The sequence below is a fragment of the Heptranchias perlo genome, chromosome 20 (genome assembly GCF_035084215.1).
Source record: "Heptranchias perlo isolate sHepPer1 chromosome 20, sHepPer1.hap1, whole genome shotgun sequence".
In the NCBI taxonomy this organism is placed as follows: Eukaryota; Metazoa; Chordata; class Chondrichthyes; order Hexanchiformes; family Hexanchidae; genus Heptranchias; species Heptranchias perlo.
The window spans coordinates 34,533,126-34,553,564 of record NC_090344.1 but is presented as its reverse complement, the minus strand read 5'-3'; the positions used below and the strand labels follow the sequence as shown (position 1 = coordinate 34,553,564).

The 20,439-nt window shown below is 53.4% G+C and overlaps 1 protein-coding gene across 3 annotated transcripts in view; it reads right to left on the bottom strand.

Moving 5' to 3' along the window:
• LOC137335691 (adhesion G protein-coupled receptor A2-like) overlaps positions 1-20,439 on the bottom strand; it is a 283,681-nt gene that overhangs the window by 20,975 nt on the left and 242,267 nt on the right. For 2 of the 3 annotated variants that reach the window (XM_068000989.1, XM_068000991.1), the window contains exons 9-13: positions 16,402-16,600; positions 14,290-14,439; positions 12,810-12,971; positions 10,600-10,803; positions 682-889 (exon numbers count right to left, since the gene is read on the bottom strand). In XM_068000989.1, coding sequence (XP_067857090.1) covers positions 682-889; positions 10,600-10,803; positions 12,810-12,971; positions 14,290-14,439; positions 16,402-16,600 — 923 coding nt within the window. The remainder of the gene's footprint in view (positions 1-681; positions 890-10,599; positions 10,804-12,809; positions 12,972-14,289; positions 14,440-16,401; positions 16,601-20,439) is intronic. The other variant, XM_068000990.1, reaches the window with a different exon arrangement.

Here is a 20,439-nt window from a genome sequence, read left to right as displayed (position 1 = left end):
TCTGTCTCTGTCTTGCTGTCTCGCTCTCTACATCTGTCTCTCTCTCTCTCTCTATATATATATATATATATATCTGCCTCTCTCCACCTGTCTCTCTCTAACTCTGTCTCTTTATTCCTCTCTCTTTTTAACCTTAAAGCTGAGTCCAAGAAAATGCAGACATTGTTTATACAACAAAGTGCTCTTTAGAAGGATAACAGCGGGGAATTTCTCCCGGAGCAGCACATTAAACGAGTAAGTTTTACTTATACAAGAGTAAAGGAATGATTAAGGCTTGGGCTTATTAAATATAATGTTGATTGGAATGTAATCATGGTGCTAAAAGGGCTGACAGCCCGTCCCCTGCCCCGCCAAACACTCTGTTCTCTTTTGGAGGTCATTTTAAATCCCCCCCCCCCGCACCTCCACTGGTTGGTTGTCCTTGTGGTCAAAAGGACAGGTGGGTTTGGCATCTCTGCCGACGAGAGGTGGAACCAGGCACGGAGGCTTTCCTTCCCCGTGGAACCAGCTGGCCTCCCGCCAGGGCTGCAGTTCAAATTGGAGTAACTATGGGTTGGAGCTCGAGTCCCACGGCTTGACGGTGCCACACCCTGCTGCTCCAACACACCGTTCCCCCCCCCCTACCCCCCCCCCCCCCGGTAACTGAGGTACCCTGTCCGCCGCGAAGCAGGAACCGCTCACCTGTGCCCGCGAAGACGACGGGCGTCGACGCGCTCCGTTGCTTCCCGTCGTCAGCGAGGTTGGAGGAGTTGCCCGTGCTGGGGAAGAGCTTCCCGTTGCGGAACACCACGAACTGCAGCTTGCAGCTGGAGTTGGCGAGGCCCTGGGCTGGCGGCGAGCGGGCAAAGAGAGCGGGCGGCAGCTGGACCGACGCCAGGGCCATGCTGTTCTGGAGGGGCAGAGAGAAGCAGCGGGTCACAACGCACCAGCACCACACGGACTGTAGGGGGCACGCTTGCGCGGTTGGTGCCAACACTCCCAATTGTGCCAATCGGTTAGACCACACTTGGAGTACTGTGCACAGTTCTGGTCTCCATGTACCTTGTTTAGCCCACACTTGGAGTACTGTGCACAGTTCTGGTCTCCATATACCTTGGTTAGACCACACTTGGAGCACTGTGCACAGTTCTGGTCTCCATATACCTTGGTTAGACCACACTTGGAGTACTGTGCACAGTTCTGGTCTCCATATACCTTGGTTAGACCACACTTGGAGCACTGTGCACAGTTCTGGTCTCCATATACCTTGGTTAGGCCACACTTGGAGCACTGTGCACAGTTCTGATCTCCATATACCTTGGTTAGACCACACATGGCGCACTGTGCACAGTTCTGGTCTCCATATACCTTGGTTAGACCACACTTGGAGTACTGTGCACAGTTCTGGTCTCCATATACCTTGGTTAGACCACACTTGGAGCACTGTGCACAGTTCTGATCTCCATATACCTTGGTTAGACCACACATGGCGCACTGTGCACAGTTCTGGTCTCCATATACCTTGGTTAGACCACACTTGGAGTACTGTGCACAGTTCTGGTCTCCATATACCTTGGTTAGACCACACTTGGTGCATTGTGCACAGTTCTGGTCTCCATATACCTTGTTTAGACCACACTTGGAGCACTGTGCACAGTTCTGGTCTCCATATTATAAAAAGGATATAGAGGCACTGAAGATGGTGCACAAAAGATTCACAAGGATGATACCAGAACTGAGAGGTTATACTTATTAGGAAAGACTGAACAGGCTGGGGCTCTTTTCTCTGGAAAAAGACGGCTTTAAAATTACGAAAGGTTTCAACAGGGTAGACGTAGAGAAGATCTTTCCACTTGTGGGGCAGACCAAAATTTGGGACCATAAATATAATAGTCATTAATAAATCCAATAAGGAATTCAGGAGAAACTTCTTTACTCAGAGAGTGGTGAGAATGTGGAACTCGCTACCACAAGGAGTAATTGAGGCGAATAGAATAGATGCATTTAAGGGGAAGCTGGATAAACATATGAGGGAGAAAGGAATAGGAGGATATGCTGATAGGGTGAGATGACGAGGGGTGGGAGGAGGCTCGTGTGGAGCATAAACACCGGCATAGACCAGTTGGGCCGAATGGCCTGTTTCTGTACTGTAAAATCTATGTAATTCTATGTAATCAACCTGCTGACTGAAGATCTATCGTAGAAAAGTTTGAACAGCATACATGGTGTTTCAAAGTGTCCACTAGCATTAAAAAATATCAACAGAAAGAAAGTCAGTCATTTCAGGCTAATTTTTTTCAGACCTGGAGCCAGAAATTTACAAGCACCTTCCCTCACCAAACAACAATTAAACTCTGACTGACCTCCTCAGGCAGCGTTTACTTGCAGCAATTAGACTTTGTGGCCTGGGAGGGACAGGCTGCTTGAACACAGTTCCACCTCAGCAGCAGAATAATATGTTGTGCGTTACATGGTGCAGTGCTCCTGTTGTGATAAAACAGTGCAACGTCTGTGAGCAATGCCACGGGAGCTCCGCTAGTGTAGCGAAGGCTGCAAGAAGACCAGAAGGCTTCAGGTTTGACTGCTGGGCGGTACTGAGTTAATTGCTCTCAGCTCCTGGGACTGTAAAACTGGCCCCTGAGGTAGAGATTGGAAAAATAATAACTCCTGCAGGAAAGTGCACAAAATGTCTGTGTGTGTGTGTGTGTGTGTGTATCTGTGTCTCAATGTGTGTGCGCGCATGGAGAGAGCTAACTTCTATCAGCCGTGAGTCCCCACTCCAGAGACTTGAACACATAATCTAGGCTGACTCTCCCAGTGCAGTACCGAGGGAGCGCTGCACTGTCGGAAGGGCAGCACTGAGGGAGTGCTGCACTGTCGGAGGGGCAGTACTGAGGGAGCGCTGCACTGTTGGAAGGGCAGTACTGAGGGAGTGCTGCACTGTCTGAGGGGCAGTGCTGAGGGAGTGCTGTACTGTTGGAGGGGCAGTGCTGAGGGAGCGCTGCACTGTTGGAGGGGCAGTGCTGAGGGAGCGCTGCACTGTTGGAGGGGCAGTACTGAGAGGGTGCTGCACTATCGGAGGGGCAGTACTGAGGGAGTGCTGCACTGTCGGAAGGGCAGTATCGAGGGAGTGCTGCACTGTCGGAGGGGCAGTACCGAGGGAGCGCTGCACTGTCGGAAGGGCAGCACTGAGGGAGTGCTGCACTGTCGGAGGGGCAGTACCGAGGGAGCGCTGCGCTGTCGGAAGGGCAGCACTGAGGGAGCGCTGCACTGTCGGAAGGGCAGTACTGAGGGAGTGCTGTATTGTTGGAGGGGCAGTACTGAGGGAGCGCTGCACTGTTGGAGGGGCAGTACTGAGAGGGTGCTGCACTATCGGAGGGGCAGTACTGAGGGAGTGCTGCACTGTCGGAGGGGCAGTACCGAGGGAGTGCTGCACTGTCGGAGGGGCAGTACCGAGGGAGCGCTGCACTGTCGGAAGGGCAGCACTGAGGGAGTGCTGCACTGTCGGAGGGGCAGTACCGAGGGAGCGCTGCACTGTCGGAGGGGCAGTACCGAGGGAGCGCTGCACTGTCGGAAGGGCAGCACTGAGGGAGCGCTGCACTGTCGGAAGGGCAGTACTGAGGGAGTGCTGTATTGTTGGAGGGGCAGTACTGAGGGAGTGCTGTACTGTTGGAGGGGCAGTACTGAGGGAGTGCTGCACTGTCGGAGGTGCAGTCTTTCGGATGAAACGTTAAACCGAGGTTCCGTCTCCCCTCTCAGGTGGACGTCAAAGTTCACTCTCAGCCCTGGTCCGGTTTCACTCTCAGTCCAGGTCCGGTTTCACATAATCCAGGTCCGGTTTCACATCGTCCAGGTCCGGTTTCACTCTCAGCCCTGGTCCTGTTTCACACAGTCCTGGTCCGGTTTCACTCTCACTCCTGGACCGGCTTCACACAGTCCTGGTCCGGTTTCACTCTCAGCCCTGCTCCAGTTTCACTCTCAGCCCTGGTCCGGTTTCACTCTCAATCCTGGTCTGGTTTCACTCTCAGTCCAGGTCCGGTTTCACACAGTCCAGGTCCAGTTTCACACAGTCCAGGTCCGTTTTCACTCAGTCCAGGTCCGGTTTCACTCAGTCCAGGTCCGGTTTCACACACTCCAGGTCCGGTTTCACTCTCAATCCAGGTCCGGTTTCACTCAGTCCAGGTCCGGTTTCACTCTCAGCCCTGGTCCGGTTTCACTCTCAGCCCTGGTCCGGTTTCACTCAATCCAAGTCCGGTTTCACTCTCAATCCAGGTCCGGTTTCACACAGTCCAGTTCCAGTTTCACACAGTCCAGGTCCGGTTTCACTGAGTCCATGTCAGGTTTCACTCAGTCCAGGTCAGGTTTCACACAGTCCAGGTCCGGTTTCACTCTCAATCCAGGTCCGATTTCACACAGTCCAGGTCCGGTTTCACTCTCAGTCCAGGTCCGGTTTCACACAGTCCAGGTCCGGTTTCACTCAATCCAGGTCCGGTTTCACTCTCAGTCCAGGTCTGGTTTCACTCAATCCAGGTCCGGTTTCACACAGTCCAGGTCCGGTTTCACTCTTAGTCCAGGTCCGGTTTCACTCAATCCAGGTCCGGTTTCACTCAATCCAGGTCCGGTTTCACTCTCAGTCCAGGTCCGGTTTCACTCTCAGTCCAGGTCCGGTTTTACTCTCAGTCCAGGTCCGGTTTCACTCAATCCAGGTCGGGTTTCACTCTCAGTCCAGGTCCGGTTTCACTCAATCCAGGTCCGGTTTCACTCTCAGTCCAAGTCCGGTTTCACTCTCAGTCCTGGTCCGGTTTCACACACAGTCCTGGTCCGGTTTCACTCTCAATCCAGGTCCGGTTTCACACATTCCAGGTCAGGTTTCACACAGTCCAGGTCCGGTTTCACTCAGTCCAGGTCCGGTTTCACACAGTCCAGGTCCGGTTTCACACAGTCCAGGCCGGTTTCGCTCAGTCCAGGTCCGGTTTCGCTCAGTCCAGGTCCGGTTTCACTCTCAATCCAGGTCCGGTTTCACACAGTCCAGGTCCGGTTTCACACAGTCCAGGTCCGGTTTCACACAGTCCAGGTCCGGTTTCACTCTCAATCCAGGTCCGATTTCACACAGTCCAGGTCCGGTTTCACTCTCAGTCCAGGTCCGGTTTCACACAGTCCAGGTCCGGTTTCACTCAATCCAGGTCCGGTTTCACTCTCGGTCCAGGTCCGGTTTCACTCTCAGTCCAGGTCCGGTTTCACACACTCCAGGTCCGGTTTCACACAGTCCAGGTCCGGTTTCACACAGTCCAGGTCCGGTTTCACTCACAGTCCAGGTCCGGTTTCACACGCAGTCCTGGTCCGGTTTCACTCTCAATCCAGGTCCGGTTTCACACAGTCCAGGTCCGGTTTCACACGCAGTCCTGGTCCGGTTTCACTCTCAATCCAGGTCCGGTTTCACACAGTCCAGGTCCGGTTTCACTCTCAGTCCAGGTCCGGTTGCACTCTCAGTCCAGGTCCGGTTGCACTCTCAGTCCAGGTTCAGTTTCACTCAATCCAGGTCTGGTTTCACTCTCAGTCCAGGTCCGGTTTCACTCTCAATCCAGGTCCGGTTTCACACAGTCCAGGTCCGGTTTCACTCAATCCAGGTCCGGTTTCACTCTCAGTCCAGGTCCGGTTTCACTCTCAGTCCAGGTCCGGTTTCACACAGTCCAGGTCCGGTTTCACACAGTCCAGGTCCGGTTTCACTCTCAGTCCAGGTCCGGTTTCACTCAATCCAGGTCCGGTTTCACTCTCAGTCCAGGTCTGGTTTCACTCAATCCAGGTCCGGTTTCACACAGTCCAGGTCCGGTTTCACTCTTAGTCCAGGTCCGGTTTCACTCAATCCAGGTCCGGTTTCACTCAATCCAGGTCCGGTTTCACTCTCAGTCCAGGTCCGGTTTCACTCTCAGTCCAGGTCCGGTTTTACTCTCAGTCCAGGTCCGGTTTCACTCAATCCAGGTCGGGTTTCACTCTCAGTCCAGGTCCGGTTTCACTCAATCCAGGTCCGGTTTCACTCTCAGTCCAAGTCCGGTTTCACTCTCAGTCCTGGTCCGGTTTCACACACAGTCCTGGTCCGGTTTCACTCTCAATCCAGGTCCGGTTTCACACATTCCAGGTCAGGTTTCACACAGTCCAGGTCCGGTTTCACTCAGTCCAGGTCCGGTTTCACACAGTCCAGGTCCGGTTTCACACAGTCCAGGCCGGTTTCGCTCAGTCCAGGTCCGGTTTCGCTCAGTCCAGGTCCGGTTTCACTCTCAATCCAGGTCCGGTTTCACACAGTCCAGGTCCGGTTTCACACAGTCCAGGTCCGGTTTCACACAGTCCAGGTCCGGTTTCACTCTCAATCCAGGTCCGATTTCACACAGTCCAGGTCCGGTTTCACTCTCAGTCCAGGTCCGGTTTCACACAGTCCAGGTCCGGTTTCACTCAATCCAGGTCCGGTTTCACTCTCGGTCCAGGTCCGGTTTCACTCTCAGTCCAGGTCCGGTTTCACACACTCCAGGTCCGGTTTCACACAGTCCAGGTCCGGTTTCACACAGTCCAGGTCCGGTTTCACTCACAGTCCAGGTCCGGTTTCACACGCAGTCCTGGTCCGGTTTCACTCTCAATCCAGGTCCGGTTTCACACAGTCCAGGTCCGGTTTCACACGCAGTCCTGGTCCGGTTTCACTCTCAATCCAGGTCCGGTTTCACACAGTCCAGGTCCGGTTTCACTCTCAGTCCAGGTCCGGTTGCACTCTCAGTCCAGGTCCGGTTGCACTCTCAGTCCAGGTTCAGTTTCACTCAATCCAGGTCCGGTTTCACTCTCAGTCCAGGTCCGGTTTCACTCTCAATCCAGGTCCGGTTTCACACAGTCCAGGTCCGGTTTCACTCAATCCAGGTCCGGTTTCACTCTCAGTCCAGGTCCGGTTTCACTCTCAGTCCAGGTCCGGTTTCACACAGTCCAGGTCCGGTTTCACACAGTCCAGGTCCGGTTTCACTCTCAGTCCAGGTCCGGTTTCACTCAATCCAGGTCCGGTTTCACTCTCAGTCCAGGTCTGGTTTCACTCAATCCAGGTCCGGTTTCACACAGTCCAGGTCCGGTTTCACTCTTAGTCCAGGTCCGGTTTCACTCAATCCAGGTCCGGTTTCACTCAATCCAGGTCCGGTTTCACTCTCAGTCCAGGTCCGGTTTCACTCTCAGTCCAGGTCCGGTTTTACTCTCAGTCCAGGTCCGGTTTCACTCAATCCAGGTCGGGTTTCACTCTCAGTCCAGGTCCGGTTTCACTCAATCCAGGTCCGGTTTCACTCTCAGTCCAAGTCCGGTTTCACTCTCAGTCCTGGTCCGGTTTCACACACAGTCCTGGTCCGGTTTCACTCTCAATCCAGGTCCGGTTTCACACATTCCAGGTCAGGTTTCACACAGTCCAGGTCCGGTTTCACTCAATCCAGGTCCGGTTTCACACAGTCCAGGTCCGGTTTCACACAGTCCAGGCCGGTTTCGCTCAGTCCAGGTCCGGTTTCGCTCAGTCCAGGTCCGGTTTCACTCTCAATCCAGGTCCGGTTTCACACAGTCCAGGTCCGGTTTCACACAGTCCAGGTCCGGTTTCACTTAATCCAGGTCCGGTTTCACACAGTCCAGGCCGGTTTCGCTCAGTCCAGGTCCGGTTTCGCTCAATCCAGGTCCGGTTTCGCTCAGTCCAGGTCCGGTTTCACTCTCAATCCAGGTCCGGTTTCACACAGTCCAGGTCCGGTTTCACACAGTCCAGGCCGGTTTCGCTCAGTCCAGGTCCGGTTTCACACAGTCCAGGTCCGGTTTCACACGCAGTCCTGGTCCGGTTTCACTCTCAATCCAGGTCCGGTTTCACACAGTCCAGGTCCGGTTTCACTCAGTCCAGGTCCGGTTGCACTCTCAGTCCAGGTCCGGTTGCACTCTCAGTCCAGGTTCAGTTTCACTCAATCCAGGTCCGGTTTCACTCTCAGTCCAGGTCCGGTTTCACTCTCAATCCAGGTCCGGTTTCACACAGTCCAGGTCCGGTTTCACTCAATCCAGGTCCGGTTTCACTCTCAGTCCAGGTCCGGTTTCACTCTCAGTCCAGGTCCGGTTTCACACAGTCCAGGTCCGGTTTCACACAGTCCAGGTCCGGTTTCACTCTCAGTCCAGGTCCGGTTTCACTCAATCCAGGTCCGGTTTCACTCTCAGTCCAGGTCTGGTTTCACTCAATCCAGGTCCGGTTTCACACAGTCCAGGTCCGGTTTCACTCTTAGTCCAGGTCCGGTTTCACTCAATCCAGGTCCGGTTTCACTCAATCCAGGTCCGGTTTCACTCTCAGTCCAGGTCCGGTTTCACTCTCAGTCCAGGTCCGGTTTTACTCTCAGTCCAGGTCCGGTTTCACTCAATCCAGGTCGGGTTTCACTCTCAGTCCAGGTCCGGTTTCACTCAATCCAGGTCCGGTTTCACTCTCAGTCCAAGTCCGGTTTCACTCTCAGTCCTGGTCCGGTTTCACACACAGTCCTGGTCCGGTTTCACTCTCAATCCAGGTCCGGTTTCACACATTCCAGGTCAGGTTTCACACAGTCCAGGTCCGGTTTCACTCAATCCAGGTCCGGTTTCACACAGTCCAGGTCCGGTTTCACACAGTCCAGGCCGGTTTCGCTCAGTCCAGGTCCGGTTTCACTCTCAATCCAGGTCCGGTTTCACTCTCAATCCAGGTCCGGTTTCACACAGTCCAGGTCCGGTTTCACACAGTCCAGGTCCGGTTTCACTCAATCCAGGTCCGGTTTCACTCTCAGTCCAGGTCCGGTTTCACTCTCAGTCCAGGTCCGGTTTCACACAGTCCAGGTCCGGTTTCACACAGTCCAGGTCCGGTTTCACTCTCAGTCCAGGTCCGGTTTCACTCAATCCAGGTCCGGTTTCACTCTCAGTCCAGGTCCGGTTTCACTCAATCCAGGTCCGGTTTCACACAGTCCAGGTCCGGTTTCACTCTTAGTCCAGGTCCGGTTTCACTCAATCCAGGTCCGGTTTCACTCAATCCAGGTCCGGTTTCACTCTCAGTCCAGGTCCGGTTTCACTCTCAGTCCAGGTCCGGTTTTACTCTCAGTCCAGGTCCGGTTTCACTCAATCCAGGTCGGGTTTCACTCTCAGTCCAGGTCCGGTTTCACTCAATCCAGGTCCGGTTTCACTCTCAGTCCAAGTCCGGTTTCACTCTCAGTCCTGGTCCGGTTTCACACACAGTCCTGGTCCGGTTTCACTCTCAATCCAGGTCCGGTTTCACACATTCCAGGTCAGGTTTCACACAGTCCAGGTCCGGTTTCACTCAATCCAGGTCCGGTTTCACACAGTCCAGGTCCGGTTTCACACAGTCCAGGCCGGTTTCGCTCAGTCCAGGTCCGGTTTCGCTCAGTCCAGGTCCGGTTTCACTCTCAATCCAGGTCCGGTTTCACACAGTCCAGGTCCGGTTTCACACAGTCCAGGTCCGGTTTCACTCAATCCAGGTCCGGTTTCACACAGTCCAGGCCGGTTTCGCTCAGTCCAGGTCCGGTTTCGCTCAATCCAGGTCCGGTTTCGCTCAGTCCAGGTCCGGTTTCACTCTCAATCCAGGTCCGGTTTCACACAGTCCAGGTCCGGTTTCACACAGTCCAGGCCGGTTTCGCTCAGTCCAGGTCCGGTTTCGCTCAGTCCAGGTCCGGTTTCACTCTCAATCCAGGTCTGGTTTCTCACAGTCCAGGTCCGGTTTCACACACTCCAGGTCCGGTTTCGCTCAGTCCAGGTCCGGTTTTGCTCTCAGTCCAGGTCCGGTTTCACACACTCCAGGTCCGGTTTCACTCTCAGTCCAGGTCCGGTTTCACACACTCCAGGTCTGGTTTCACTCTCAGTCCAGGTCCGGTTTCACTCTCAGTCCAGGTCCGGTTTCACATCGTCCAGGTTCAGGTTTCACACAGTCCAGGTCCGGTTTCACTCTCAGTCCAGGTCCGGTTTCACTCTCAGTCCAGGTCCGGTTTCACATCGTCCAGGTTCAGGTTTCACACACTCCAGGTCTGGTTTCACTCTCAGTCCCGGTCCGGTTTCACACACTCCAGGTTCCGGTTTCACACAGTCCAGGTCCGGTTTCACTCTCAGTCCAGGTCCGGTTTCACACAGTCCAGGTTCGGTTTCACACAGTCCAGGTCCGGTTTCACTCTCAGTCCAGGTTCGGTTTCACATAGTCCAGGTCCGGTTTCACTCTCAGTCCAGGTCCGGTTTCACACACTCCAGCTCAGGTTTCACACACTCCAGGTCCGGTTTCACACGATCCAGGTCCGGTTTCACACAGTCCAGGTCCGGTTTCACTCTCAATCCAGGTCTGGTTTCACTCTCAATCCAGGTCTGGTTTCACTCTCACTCCAGGTCCGGTTTCACACAGTCCAGGTCCGGTTTCGCTCTCACTCCAGGTCTGGTTTCACACGGTCCAGGTCCGGTTTCACACACTCCAGGTCCGGTTTCACACACTCCAGGTCCGGTTTCACACACTCCAGGTCCGGTTTCACACAGTCCAGGTCCGGTTTCACTCTCATTCCAGGTCCGGTTTCACACACTCCAGGTCCGGTTTCACACGGTCCAGGTCCGGTTTCACCAGTTTACCTTGACGGGGAAGTTTTTCAGTGAGGTGTTGAGATTCCCAGTGCTGCACCGAAACTTGATCTGCTGATCAGCCAGAGACTCTCCCTCCTCCTCCTGTTTGTCCGTGCTGGTGAACTGCAGCCTCCTCTGAAAGGCTGTGCAGCTCAAACCCACATAGCTGGCCGGCTTCACCAGGAAAGCCTCCAAGGCAATGTTTTTGGAAACCTGGAAACAAAGAGTTTCAGAGGTTTCATCAGGTGATGACCGAGGGGCTCGCTTCAGATATTGTTTTCTCAGAAGAAAAATACTCAGATTTATGATCCAATAATTCAGGCATAAAAGTTGACTGGAACTCCCTGTCTAAACCCCTCCTCCTCTCTCTAACCCCCTCCCCCTCTCTCTAAACTCCTCCCCCTCTCTCTAACCCCCTCCCCCTCTCTCTAAACCCCTCCCCTCTCTCTAAACTCCTCCCCTCTCTCTAAACTCCTCCCCTCTCTCTAACCCCCTCCCCCTCTCTCTAAACTCCTCCCCTCTCTCTAAACTCCTCCCCCTCTCTCTAACCCCTCCCCCTCTCTGTAAACCCCTCCTCCTCTCTCTAACCCCCTCCCCCTCTCTCTAAACTCCTCCCCCTCTCTCTAACCCCCTCCCCCTCTCTCTAAACTCCTCCCCTCTCTCTAACCCCCTCCCCCTCTCTCTAAACTCCTCCCCTCTCTCTAAACTCCTCCCCCTCTCTCTAACCCCCTCCCCCTCTCTCTAACCCCCTCCCCCTCTCTCTAACCCCCTCCCCCTCTCTCTAAACCCCTCCCCCTCTCTCTAAACTCCTCCCCTCTCTCTAACCCCCTCCCCCTCTCTCGAAACATCTCCAGTCTCCTTAAACCCTGGCTCCTCTCTCTAAACCCCTCCTCCTCTCTCTAAACCCCTCCCCCTCTCTCTAAACATCTCCAGTCTCCTTAAACCCCTCCTCCTCTCTCTAACCCCCTCCCCTCTCTCTAAACCCCTCCTCCTCTCTCTAAACTCCTCCCCTCTCTCTAACCCCCTCCTCATCTCTCTAAACCCCTCCTCCTCTCTCTAACCCCCTCCCCCTCTCTCTAAACTCCTCCCCTCTCTCCAACCCCCTTCCCCTCTCTCTAAACCCCTCCTCCTCTCTCTAAACCCCTCCCCCTCTCTCTAAACCCCTCCTCCTCTCTCTAAACCCCTCCCCCTCTCTCTAAACCCCTCCCCCTCTCTAAACCCCTCCCCTTCTCTCTAAACATCTCCAGTCTCCTTAAACCCTGCCTCCTCTCTCTAAACCCCTCCCCCTCTCTCTAAACCCCTCCCCCTTTCTCTAAACCCCTCCTCCTCTCTATAAACCCCTCCCCTCCTCTCTAAACACCTCCCCCTCTCTCTAAGCTCCGCCCCTCTCTCTAAGCCCCTCCTCCTCTCTCTAAACCCCTCCAGTCTCCTTAAACCCTGCCTCCTCTCTCTAAACCCCTCCTCCTCTCTCTAAACCCCTCCTCCTCACTCTAAACCCCTCCCCCTCTCTCTAAACCCCTCCCCCTCTCTCTAAACTTCTCCTCCTTTCTCCAACCCCTCCAGTCTCCTTAAACCTCTCCTCCTCTCTATAAACCCCTCCCCCTCTCTAAGCCCCTCCCCCTCTCTCCAAATATCTCCAGTCTCCTTAAACCTTCCCCTCTCTCTAAATCCCCTCACCCTCTCTCTAGACATCTTCAGTCTCCTTAAACCCCTCCTCCTCTCTCTAAACACCTCCTCCTCTCTATAAATCCTCCCCCTCCCTAAGCCCCTCCTCCTCTCTCTAAACCCCTCCTCCTCTGTCGAAACCCCTCCCCCTCTCTCGAAACATCTCCAGTCTCCTTGAACCTTCCCCTCTCCCTAAACCCCTCCTCCTCTCTCTAAACCCATTTCCTCTCCCTAAACCCCTCCCTTCTCCCTAAACCCCTCCACCGGTCTGCATGGGGCAGACACGATGGAGGGTTTGGGTCCAGCTGTGTTCCACGGGGCAAATATGAGGCTGCTGCTTCTCTCAGCGTGGAGAGGAGCAATCCTGGGGCTCCCTGGCAGCTGGCTGCAGAGAGGCCTCGCAGCTACCCTCTCAACCATGGTGTAACCTCGGCTAGTCCTGTAACTTGTGACACACTCCAGACAGTGCTTCCCTCAACACCACAGACCCAATGACCGTTGCCAAAAAAATAGTCCTCGCAAAGTGTTGGCAAGAAGGTTCCCCTGGAGCCTACCTTGGTTATCGCTTGTGAATTGGACGTCAAGGTCAGGTTGGCGATGCTTTCCACTGATCGGACGATGCGAGTGCAGGCTCTACTCTCCTTCTGGGCCATCCACAGAATGTGCTCATCGACCAGCATCATATTACTGGCCATTTCCACGATCAGGTCACCCAGCTGAGAGAGGGAGAGAGGGAAGGAGGGAGAGAAAGAGAGAGAGAGTCAGCCAAACATTGCCTTCAGCGACATTGCCAGGTATCTGCAGCCCTGGCAACAATGGATGAACCTCAGGACCGGAGAGGTCAAGGGGCAGGGGTCAGGCAGAATGCCCACGGTGTAGCAGGGGAGGGGACGCAGGAGGACTGTCGGGTTTGCTGTTAGTTGCTACAGCCTCAACATGTTCTGGGCAGCACCATATCATCGCACATCACTTAGATGAGGTGAATCATTGGACCTTTCTTACTTCATCCACTCAGAACGAACCCCATACTTCCCCACTGTAGCATTCAATTGGTCCTTAAATGATTCCAGGGTATTTACCGCCATTAATCTATCCGGGAGTCCATTCCACGTGTTGGTCACTCTTTGTGTGAAGAGGAACCTTTTCCATTCCCTTAATACGTATCCCTTTAAAAGATCACCTCCGCACTCAGTCTCTCCAGTTCTTTCTCATAACTCAGCCCGTTAAAACTAGAATCTTCACTGGACTACATTCAAGATTTGAACTTCTCCCTTGTGTCTCGGAGACCAGAACTGGACCCAGTACTCGAGGTCAGGTCTGACCAGCACTGGACCCAGTACTCGAGGTCAGGTCTGACCAGAACTGGACCCAGTACTCGAGGTCAGGTCTGACCAGAACTGGACCCAGTACTCGAGGTCAGGTCTGACCAGAACTGGACCCAGTACTCGAGGTCAGGTCTGACCAGAACTGGACCCAGTACCCAAGCTCAGGTCTGACCAGAACTGGACCCAGTACTCAAGCTCAGGTCTGACCAGCACTGGACCCAGTACTCAAGGTGGGGTCTGACCAGAACTGGACCCAGTACTCGAGGTCAGGTCTGACCAGATCTGGACCCAGTACTCAACGTCTGTCTGACCAGAACTGGACCCAGTACTCAAGGTGGGGTCTGACCAGAACTGGACCCAGTACCCAAGGTGGGGTCTGACCAGAACTGGACCCAGTACTCAAGGTGCGGTCTGACCAGAACTGGACCCAGTACTCAAGGTGGGGTCTGACCAGAACTGGACCCCGTACTCAAAGTGTAGTTTGAGAAGAGCATTGTACAGTTTGCTCACTGTTCTACTGTTCTGGCAATGTATTAGGCCAGCCAATATCTAAGTAGCCTGAGGCCACAGACAATTGCAAGTTTCTGTCCTACTTTCTCATCAGGACGAAACTAAACAAAAAAGTTCTGGAAATATCCGCACGGCCTACAGAAAGGAAAGGAGACGTAGTCCAGCTAAAGCCAAACAGCAGACGGTTCAGATACATTACATCCTGGATCTCATCCGTGAAGCTGATGAACTTCTCGATCATCTGGGCCACGTAAATCACATCCATCATGTCCAGGAAGTGGGTGGCCTCGGCTGTGTAGGCCAGCAGTTGGCGAGCAAGGGTCAGAGCGTTGGTGTTATTGATGGGCATCTAAACACGGAGAGAGAGAGTGAGAGAGAGTGGGAGAGAGAGAGACAGACAGACAGAGTGAGAGAGAGAGAGAGTGAGGGAGAGTGAGAGAGAGTGTGAGGGAGAGTGAGAGGGACAGACAGACAGAGTGAGAGAATGAGGGAGAGAGAGAGGGAGAGAGTGAGGGACAGAGAGTGAGAGGGTGAGGGACAGACAGATAGAGTGTGAGGGAGAGATTGAGAGAGAGAGAGTGAGGGACAGATAGACAAAGTGTGAGAGTGAGGGACAGACAGACAGAGTGTGAGAGAAAGAGTGAATGAGAGAGAGAGAGAATGAGGGACAGACAGACAGAGAGTAAGAGAGTAAGAGAGGGAGTGAGAGAGAGGGTGGGACAGACGGACAGAGTGTGAGAGAGAGTGAGGGAGAGGGAGTAAGAGAGAGGGAGTGAGAGAGAGTGAGATAGAGTGAGAGAGAGAGAGTGAGAGAGACAGTGAGGGACAGAAGACAGAGTGTGAGAGGGAGAGTGAGAGAGTGAGAGACGGAGTGAGAAAGAGTGAGAGAGAGAGTGACAGAGAGGGAGTGAGAGAGAGGGAGTGAGAGAGGGGGAGTGAGCAAGAGATTGAGGGACAGACAGACAGAGTGTAAAAGAGAGAGTGAGAGAGGGAGTGAGAGATAGGGAGTGAGAGAAAGAGAGAGGGAGTGAGAGAAAGGGATGAGAGAGTGGGAGTGAGAGAGAGAGGGAGTGAGAGAGAGAGAGAGAGAGGGAGTGAGAGAGAGAGAAGGAGCGTGAGTGAGAGAGAAGGAGTGAGGGAGAGTGAGAGAGTATGTGTGGCAGAGAGAGTGAGTGAGAGAGAGAGTGAGAGTGAGAGAGTGAGTAAGTGAGTGAGAGAGAGATTGAGAGTGCAAGAGTGAGAGAGAAAGAGTGAGAGATAGACAGAGTGAGAGTTTGGGTGAGAAAGAGTGTGGGAGAGAATGAGAGACAAACAGAGAGAGAGAGAGAGAGAGAAAGTGTGAGAGAGAGTGAGAGTGAGAGAATGAGAAAGAGAGAGTGATAGAGAGTGAAAGAGAGAGCGATAGAGAGAGAGAGCGAGAGAGAGACGCAAAGAATCGCACAAAAAATCATTAGCAGGAATAACCTGCTCATTCAAGTCCCATCTCATTTCCATTCCACATGGTTATTGCACGGGTTAGAGACAGAGTAAAGCTCCCACTACACTGACCCATCAAACACTCCCAGGGCAGGTACAGCACGGGTTAGATACAGAGTAAAGCTCCCTCTACACTGTCCCATCAAACACTCCCAGGGCAGGTACAGCACGGGTGAGATACAGAGTAAAGCTCCCTCTACACTGTCCCATCAAACACTCCCAGGGCAGGTACAGCACGGGTTAGATACAGAGTAAAGCTCCCTCTACACTGTCCCATCAAACACTCCCAGGGCAGGTACAGCATGGGTTAGATACAGAGTAAAGCTCCCTCTACACTGTCCCGTCAAACACTCCCAGGGCAGGTACAGCACGGGTTCTATACAGAGTAAAGCTCCCTCTACACTGTCCCAACAAACACTCCCAGGGCAGGTACAGCACGGGTTAGATACAGAGTAAAGCTCCCTCTACACTGTCCCAACAAACACTCCCAGGGCAGGTACAGCATGGGTTAGATACAGAGTAAAGCTCCCTCTACACTGTCCCGTCAAACACTCCCAGGGCAGGTACAGCACGGGTTAGATACAGAGTAAATCTCCTCTACACTGTCGTATCAAACAGTCCCAGGCCGAAACCTGCTTATTGGCTCAATGTTCTCACTAGGAGAACAGGCGGAGGAATGTCACACTAAAATGCCTCAAACGTTTGACCCTTAAAATCATCAACAATATTTTCCGGCTTCAGAGAAGTTTCGACCTGACATTGAAAAGCTATTTGAAGTAGGGTTCACAGTTCAGAAGTAGCGGCAGGTCAAAGGCCAACGGTGGTTGTGACTCACCAGGACGAAGGTATAGAGGACCCTGGTGTAGTCGTTGGTGTAGAGACACTCGGAGTAATCGGCCTCTTCCCACTGGCCCGAGCGGTCGCAGTTGCGGGAAGTCTTCTTCTCCAAGGAGGCTCCATCCAGCGAGGCCGAGGGGTATGGGTACTGTAGACAGGGCTGGTAGGCTGAGATCCCGGCCAGCGTGCGAGGCCACCTGTTGGCAAAAAAAGACTGTGGGCAACGTGGGAAATATGGGCCGCGGTGATATAGGAACAGGAGGAGGCCATTCAGCCCCTCGAACTTGTAACATAGGAACAGGAGGAGGCCATTCAGCCCCTCGAACTTGTAACATAGGAACAGGAGGAGGCCATTCAGCCCCTCGAGCCTGATACTTAGGAACAGGAGGAGGCCATTCAGCCCCTCGAGCCTGTTACATAGGAACAGGAGGAGGCCATTCAGCCCCTCGAGCCTGTTACATAGGAACAGGAGGAGGCCATTCAGCCCCTCGAGCCTGTTACATAGGAACAGGAGGAGGCCATTCAGCCCCTCGAACTTGTAACATAGGAACAGGAGGAGGCCATTCAGCCCCTCGAGCCTGTTACATAGGAACAGGAGGAGGCAATTCAGCCCCTCGAGCCTGTTCAGCCATTCAATTAGATCATGGCTGATCTGTATCTTAACTCCCTCTACCCGCCTTGGTTCCGTAACCCTTAATACCCTCGCCTCACGAAAATCTATCAATCTCAGTTTTGAAATTTTCAATTGACCCCCAGCCTCAACAGCTTTTTGGGGGAGAGAGTTCCAGATTTCCACTCCCCTTTGTGTGAAGAAGTGCTTCCTGACATCACCCCTGAACGGCCTGGCTCTAATTTTAAGGTTATGCCCCCTTGTTCTGGACTCCCCCACCAGAGGAAATAGTTTCTCTCTATCGACCCTATCGAATCCTTTAATCATCTTAAACACCTCAATTAGATCACCCCTTAATCTTCTATATTCAAGGGAATACAAGCCTAGTCTATGCAACCTGTCCTCATAATTTAACCCTTTTTTAAAATTCGTTCATGGGATGTGGGCGTTGCTGGCGAGGCCGGCATTTATTGCCCATCCCTAATTGCCCTTGAGAAGGTGGTGGTGAGCCGCCTTCTTGAACCGCTGCAGTCCGTGTGGTGAAGGTTCTCCCACAGTGCCGTTAGGAAGGGAGTTCCAGGATTTTGACCCAGCGACGATGAAGGAACGGCCGATATATTTCCAAGTCGGGATGGTGTGTGACTTGGAGGGGAACGTGCAGGTGGTGTGGTTCCCATGAGCCTGCTGCTCTTGTCCTTCTAGGTGGTAGAGGTCGTGGGTTTGGGAGGTGCTGTCGAAGAAGCCTTGGCGAGTTGTTGCAGTGCATCTTGTGGATGGTACACACTGCAGCTACAGTGCGCTGGTGGTGAAGGGAGTGAATGTTTAGGGTGGTGGATGGGGTGCCAATCAAGCGGGCTGCTTTGTCCTGGATGGTGTTGAGCTTCTTGAGTGTTGTTGGAGCTGCACTCATCCAGGCAAGTGGAGAGTATTCCATCACACTCCTGACTTGTGCCTTGTAGATGGTGGCAAGGCTTTGGGGAGTCAGGAGGTGAGTCACTCGCCACAGAATACCCAGCCTCTGACCTGCTCTTGTAGCCACAGTATTTATATGGCTGGTCCAGTTAAGTTTCTGGTCAATGGTGACCCCCAGGATGTTGATGGTGGGGGGATTCAGCGATGGTAATGCCGTTGAATGTCAAGGTGAGGCGGTTAGACTCTCTCTTGTTGGAGATGGTCATTGCCTGGCACTTGTCTGGAGCGAATGTTACTTGCCACTTATCAGCCCAAGCCTGGATGTTGTCCAGGTCTTGCTGCATGCGGGCTCGGACTGCTTCATTATTTGAGGGGTTGCGAATGGAACTGAACACTGTGCAGTCATCAGCGAACATCCCCATTTTTGACCTTATGATGGAGGGAAGGTCATTGATGAAGCAGCTGAAGATGGTTGGGCCTAGGACACTGCCCTGAGGAACTCCTGCAGCAATGCCCTGGGGCTGAGATGATTGGCCTCCAACATCCACTACCATCTTCCTTTGTGCTAGGTATGACTCCAGCCACTGGAGAGTTTTCCCCCTGATTCCCATTGACTTCAATTTTACTTGCGCTCCTTGATGCCACACTCGGTCAAATGCTGCCTTGATGTCAAGGGCAGTCACTCTCACCTCACCTCTGGAATTCAGATCTTTTGTCCATGTTTGGACCAAGGCTGTAATGAGGTCAGGAGCCGAGTGGTCCTGGCAGAACCCAAACTGAGCATCGGTGAGCAGGTTATTGGTGAGTAAATGCTGCTTGATAGCACTGTCGACGACACCTTCCATCACTTTGCTGATGATTGAGAATAGACTGATGGGGCGGTAATTGGCCGGATTGGATTTGTCCTGCTTTTTATGGACAGGACATACCTGGGCAATTTTCCACATTGTCGGGTAGATGCCAGTGTTGTAGCTGTACTGGAACAGTTTGGCTAGAGGCGCAGCTAGTTCTGGAGCACAAGTCTTCAGCACTACAGCTGGGATGTTGTCGGGGCTCATAGCCTTTGCTGTATCCAGTGCACTCAGCCGTTTCTTGATAAAACATGGAGTGAATCGAATTGGCTGAAGACTGGCTTCTGTGATGGTGGGGATATCAGAAGGAGACAGAGATGGATCATCCAGTCGGCACTTCTGGCTGAAGATGGTTGCAAATGCTTCAGCCTTGTCTTTTGCACTCACGTGCTGGACTCCGCCATCATTGAGGATGGGGATGTTTGCAGAGCCTCCTCCTCCTGTTAGTTGTTTAATTGTCCACCACCATTCACGACTGGATGTGGCAGGACTGCAGAGCTTTGATCTGATCCATTGGTTGTGGAATCGCTTCGCTCTGTCTATAGCATGTTGCTTCCGCTGTTTAGCATGCATGTAGTCCTGAGTTGTAGCTTCACCAGGTTGGCACCTCATTTTTAGGTACGCTTGCTGCTGCTCCTGGCATGCTCTTCTACACTCCTCAATGAACCAGGGTTGATCCCCTGGCTTGTTGGTAATGGTAGAGTGAGGAATATGCCGGGCCATGAGGTTGCAGATTGTGATGGAATACAATTCTGCTGCTGCTGATGGCCCACAGCGCCTCATGGATGCCCAGTTTTGAGCTGCTAGATCTGTTCTGAATCTATCCCATTTAGCACGGTGGTAGTGCCACACAACACGTTGGATGGTGTCCTCAGTGTGAAGACGGGACTTCGTCTCCACGAGGACTGTGCGGTGGTCACTCCTACCAATACTGTCATGGACAGATGCATTTGCGACAGATAAATTGGTGAGGACGAGGTCAAGTAAGTTTTTCCGTCGTGTTGGTTCGCTCACCACCTGCCGCAGGCCCAGTCTGGCAGCTATGTCCTTCAGGACTCAGCCAGCTCGGTCAGTAGTGGTGCTACCGAGCCACTCTTGGTGATGGACATTGAAGTCCCCCACCCAGAGTACATTTTGTGCCCTTGCTACCCTCAGTGCTTCCTCCAAGTGGTGTTCAACATGGAGGAGGACTGATTCATCAGCTGAGGGAGGGCGGTAGGTGGTAATCAGCAGGAGGTTTCCTTGCCCATGTTTGACCTGATGCCATGAGATTTCATGGGGTCCAGAGTCAATGTTGAGGACTCCCAGGGCCACTCCCTCCTGACTGTATATCACTGTACCGCCACCTCTGGTGGGTCTGTCCTGCCGGTGGGACAGGACATACCCAGGGATGGTGATGGAAGAGTCTGGGACGTTGGCTGAAAGGTATGATTCTGTGAGTATGGCTACGTCAGGCTGTTGCTCGACTAGTCTGTGGGACAGCTCTCCCAATTTTGGCACAAGTCCCCAGATGTTAGTGAGGAGGACTTTGCAGGGTCGACTGGGCCTGGTTTGCCTTTGTCGTGTCCGGTGCCTAGTGGTCCGATGCCGGGTGGTCCGTCCGGTTTTATTATTATTATGACTTTTTTTAGCAAGATTTTACAACTGAGTGGCTTGCTAGGCC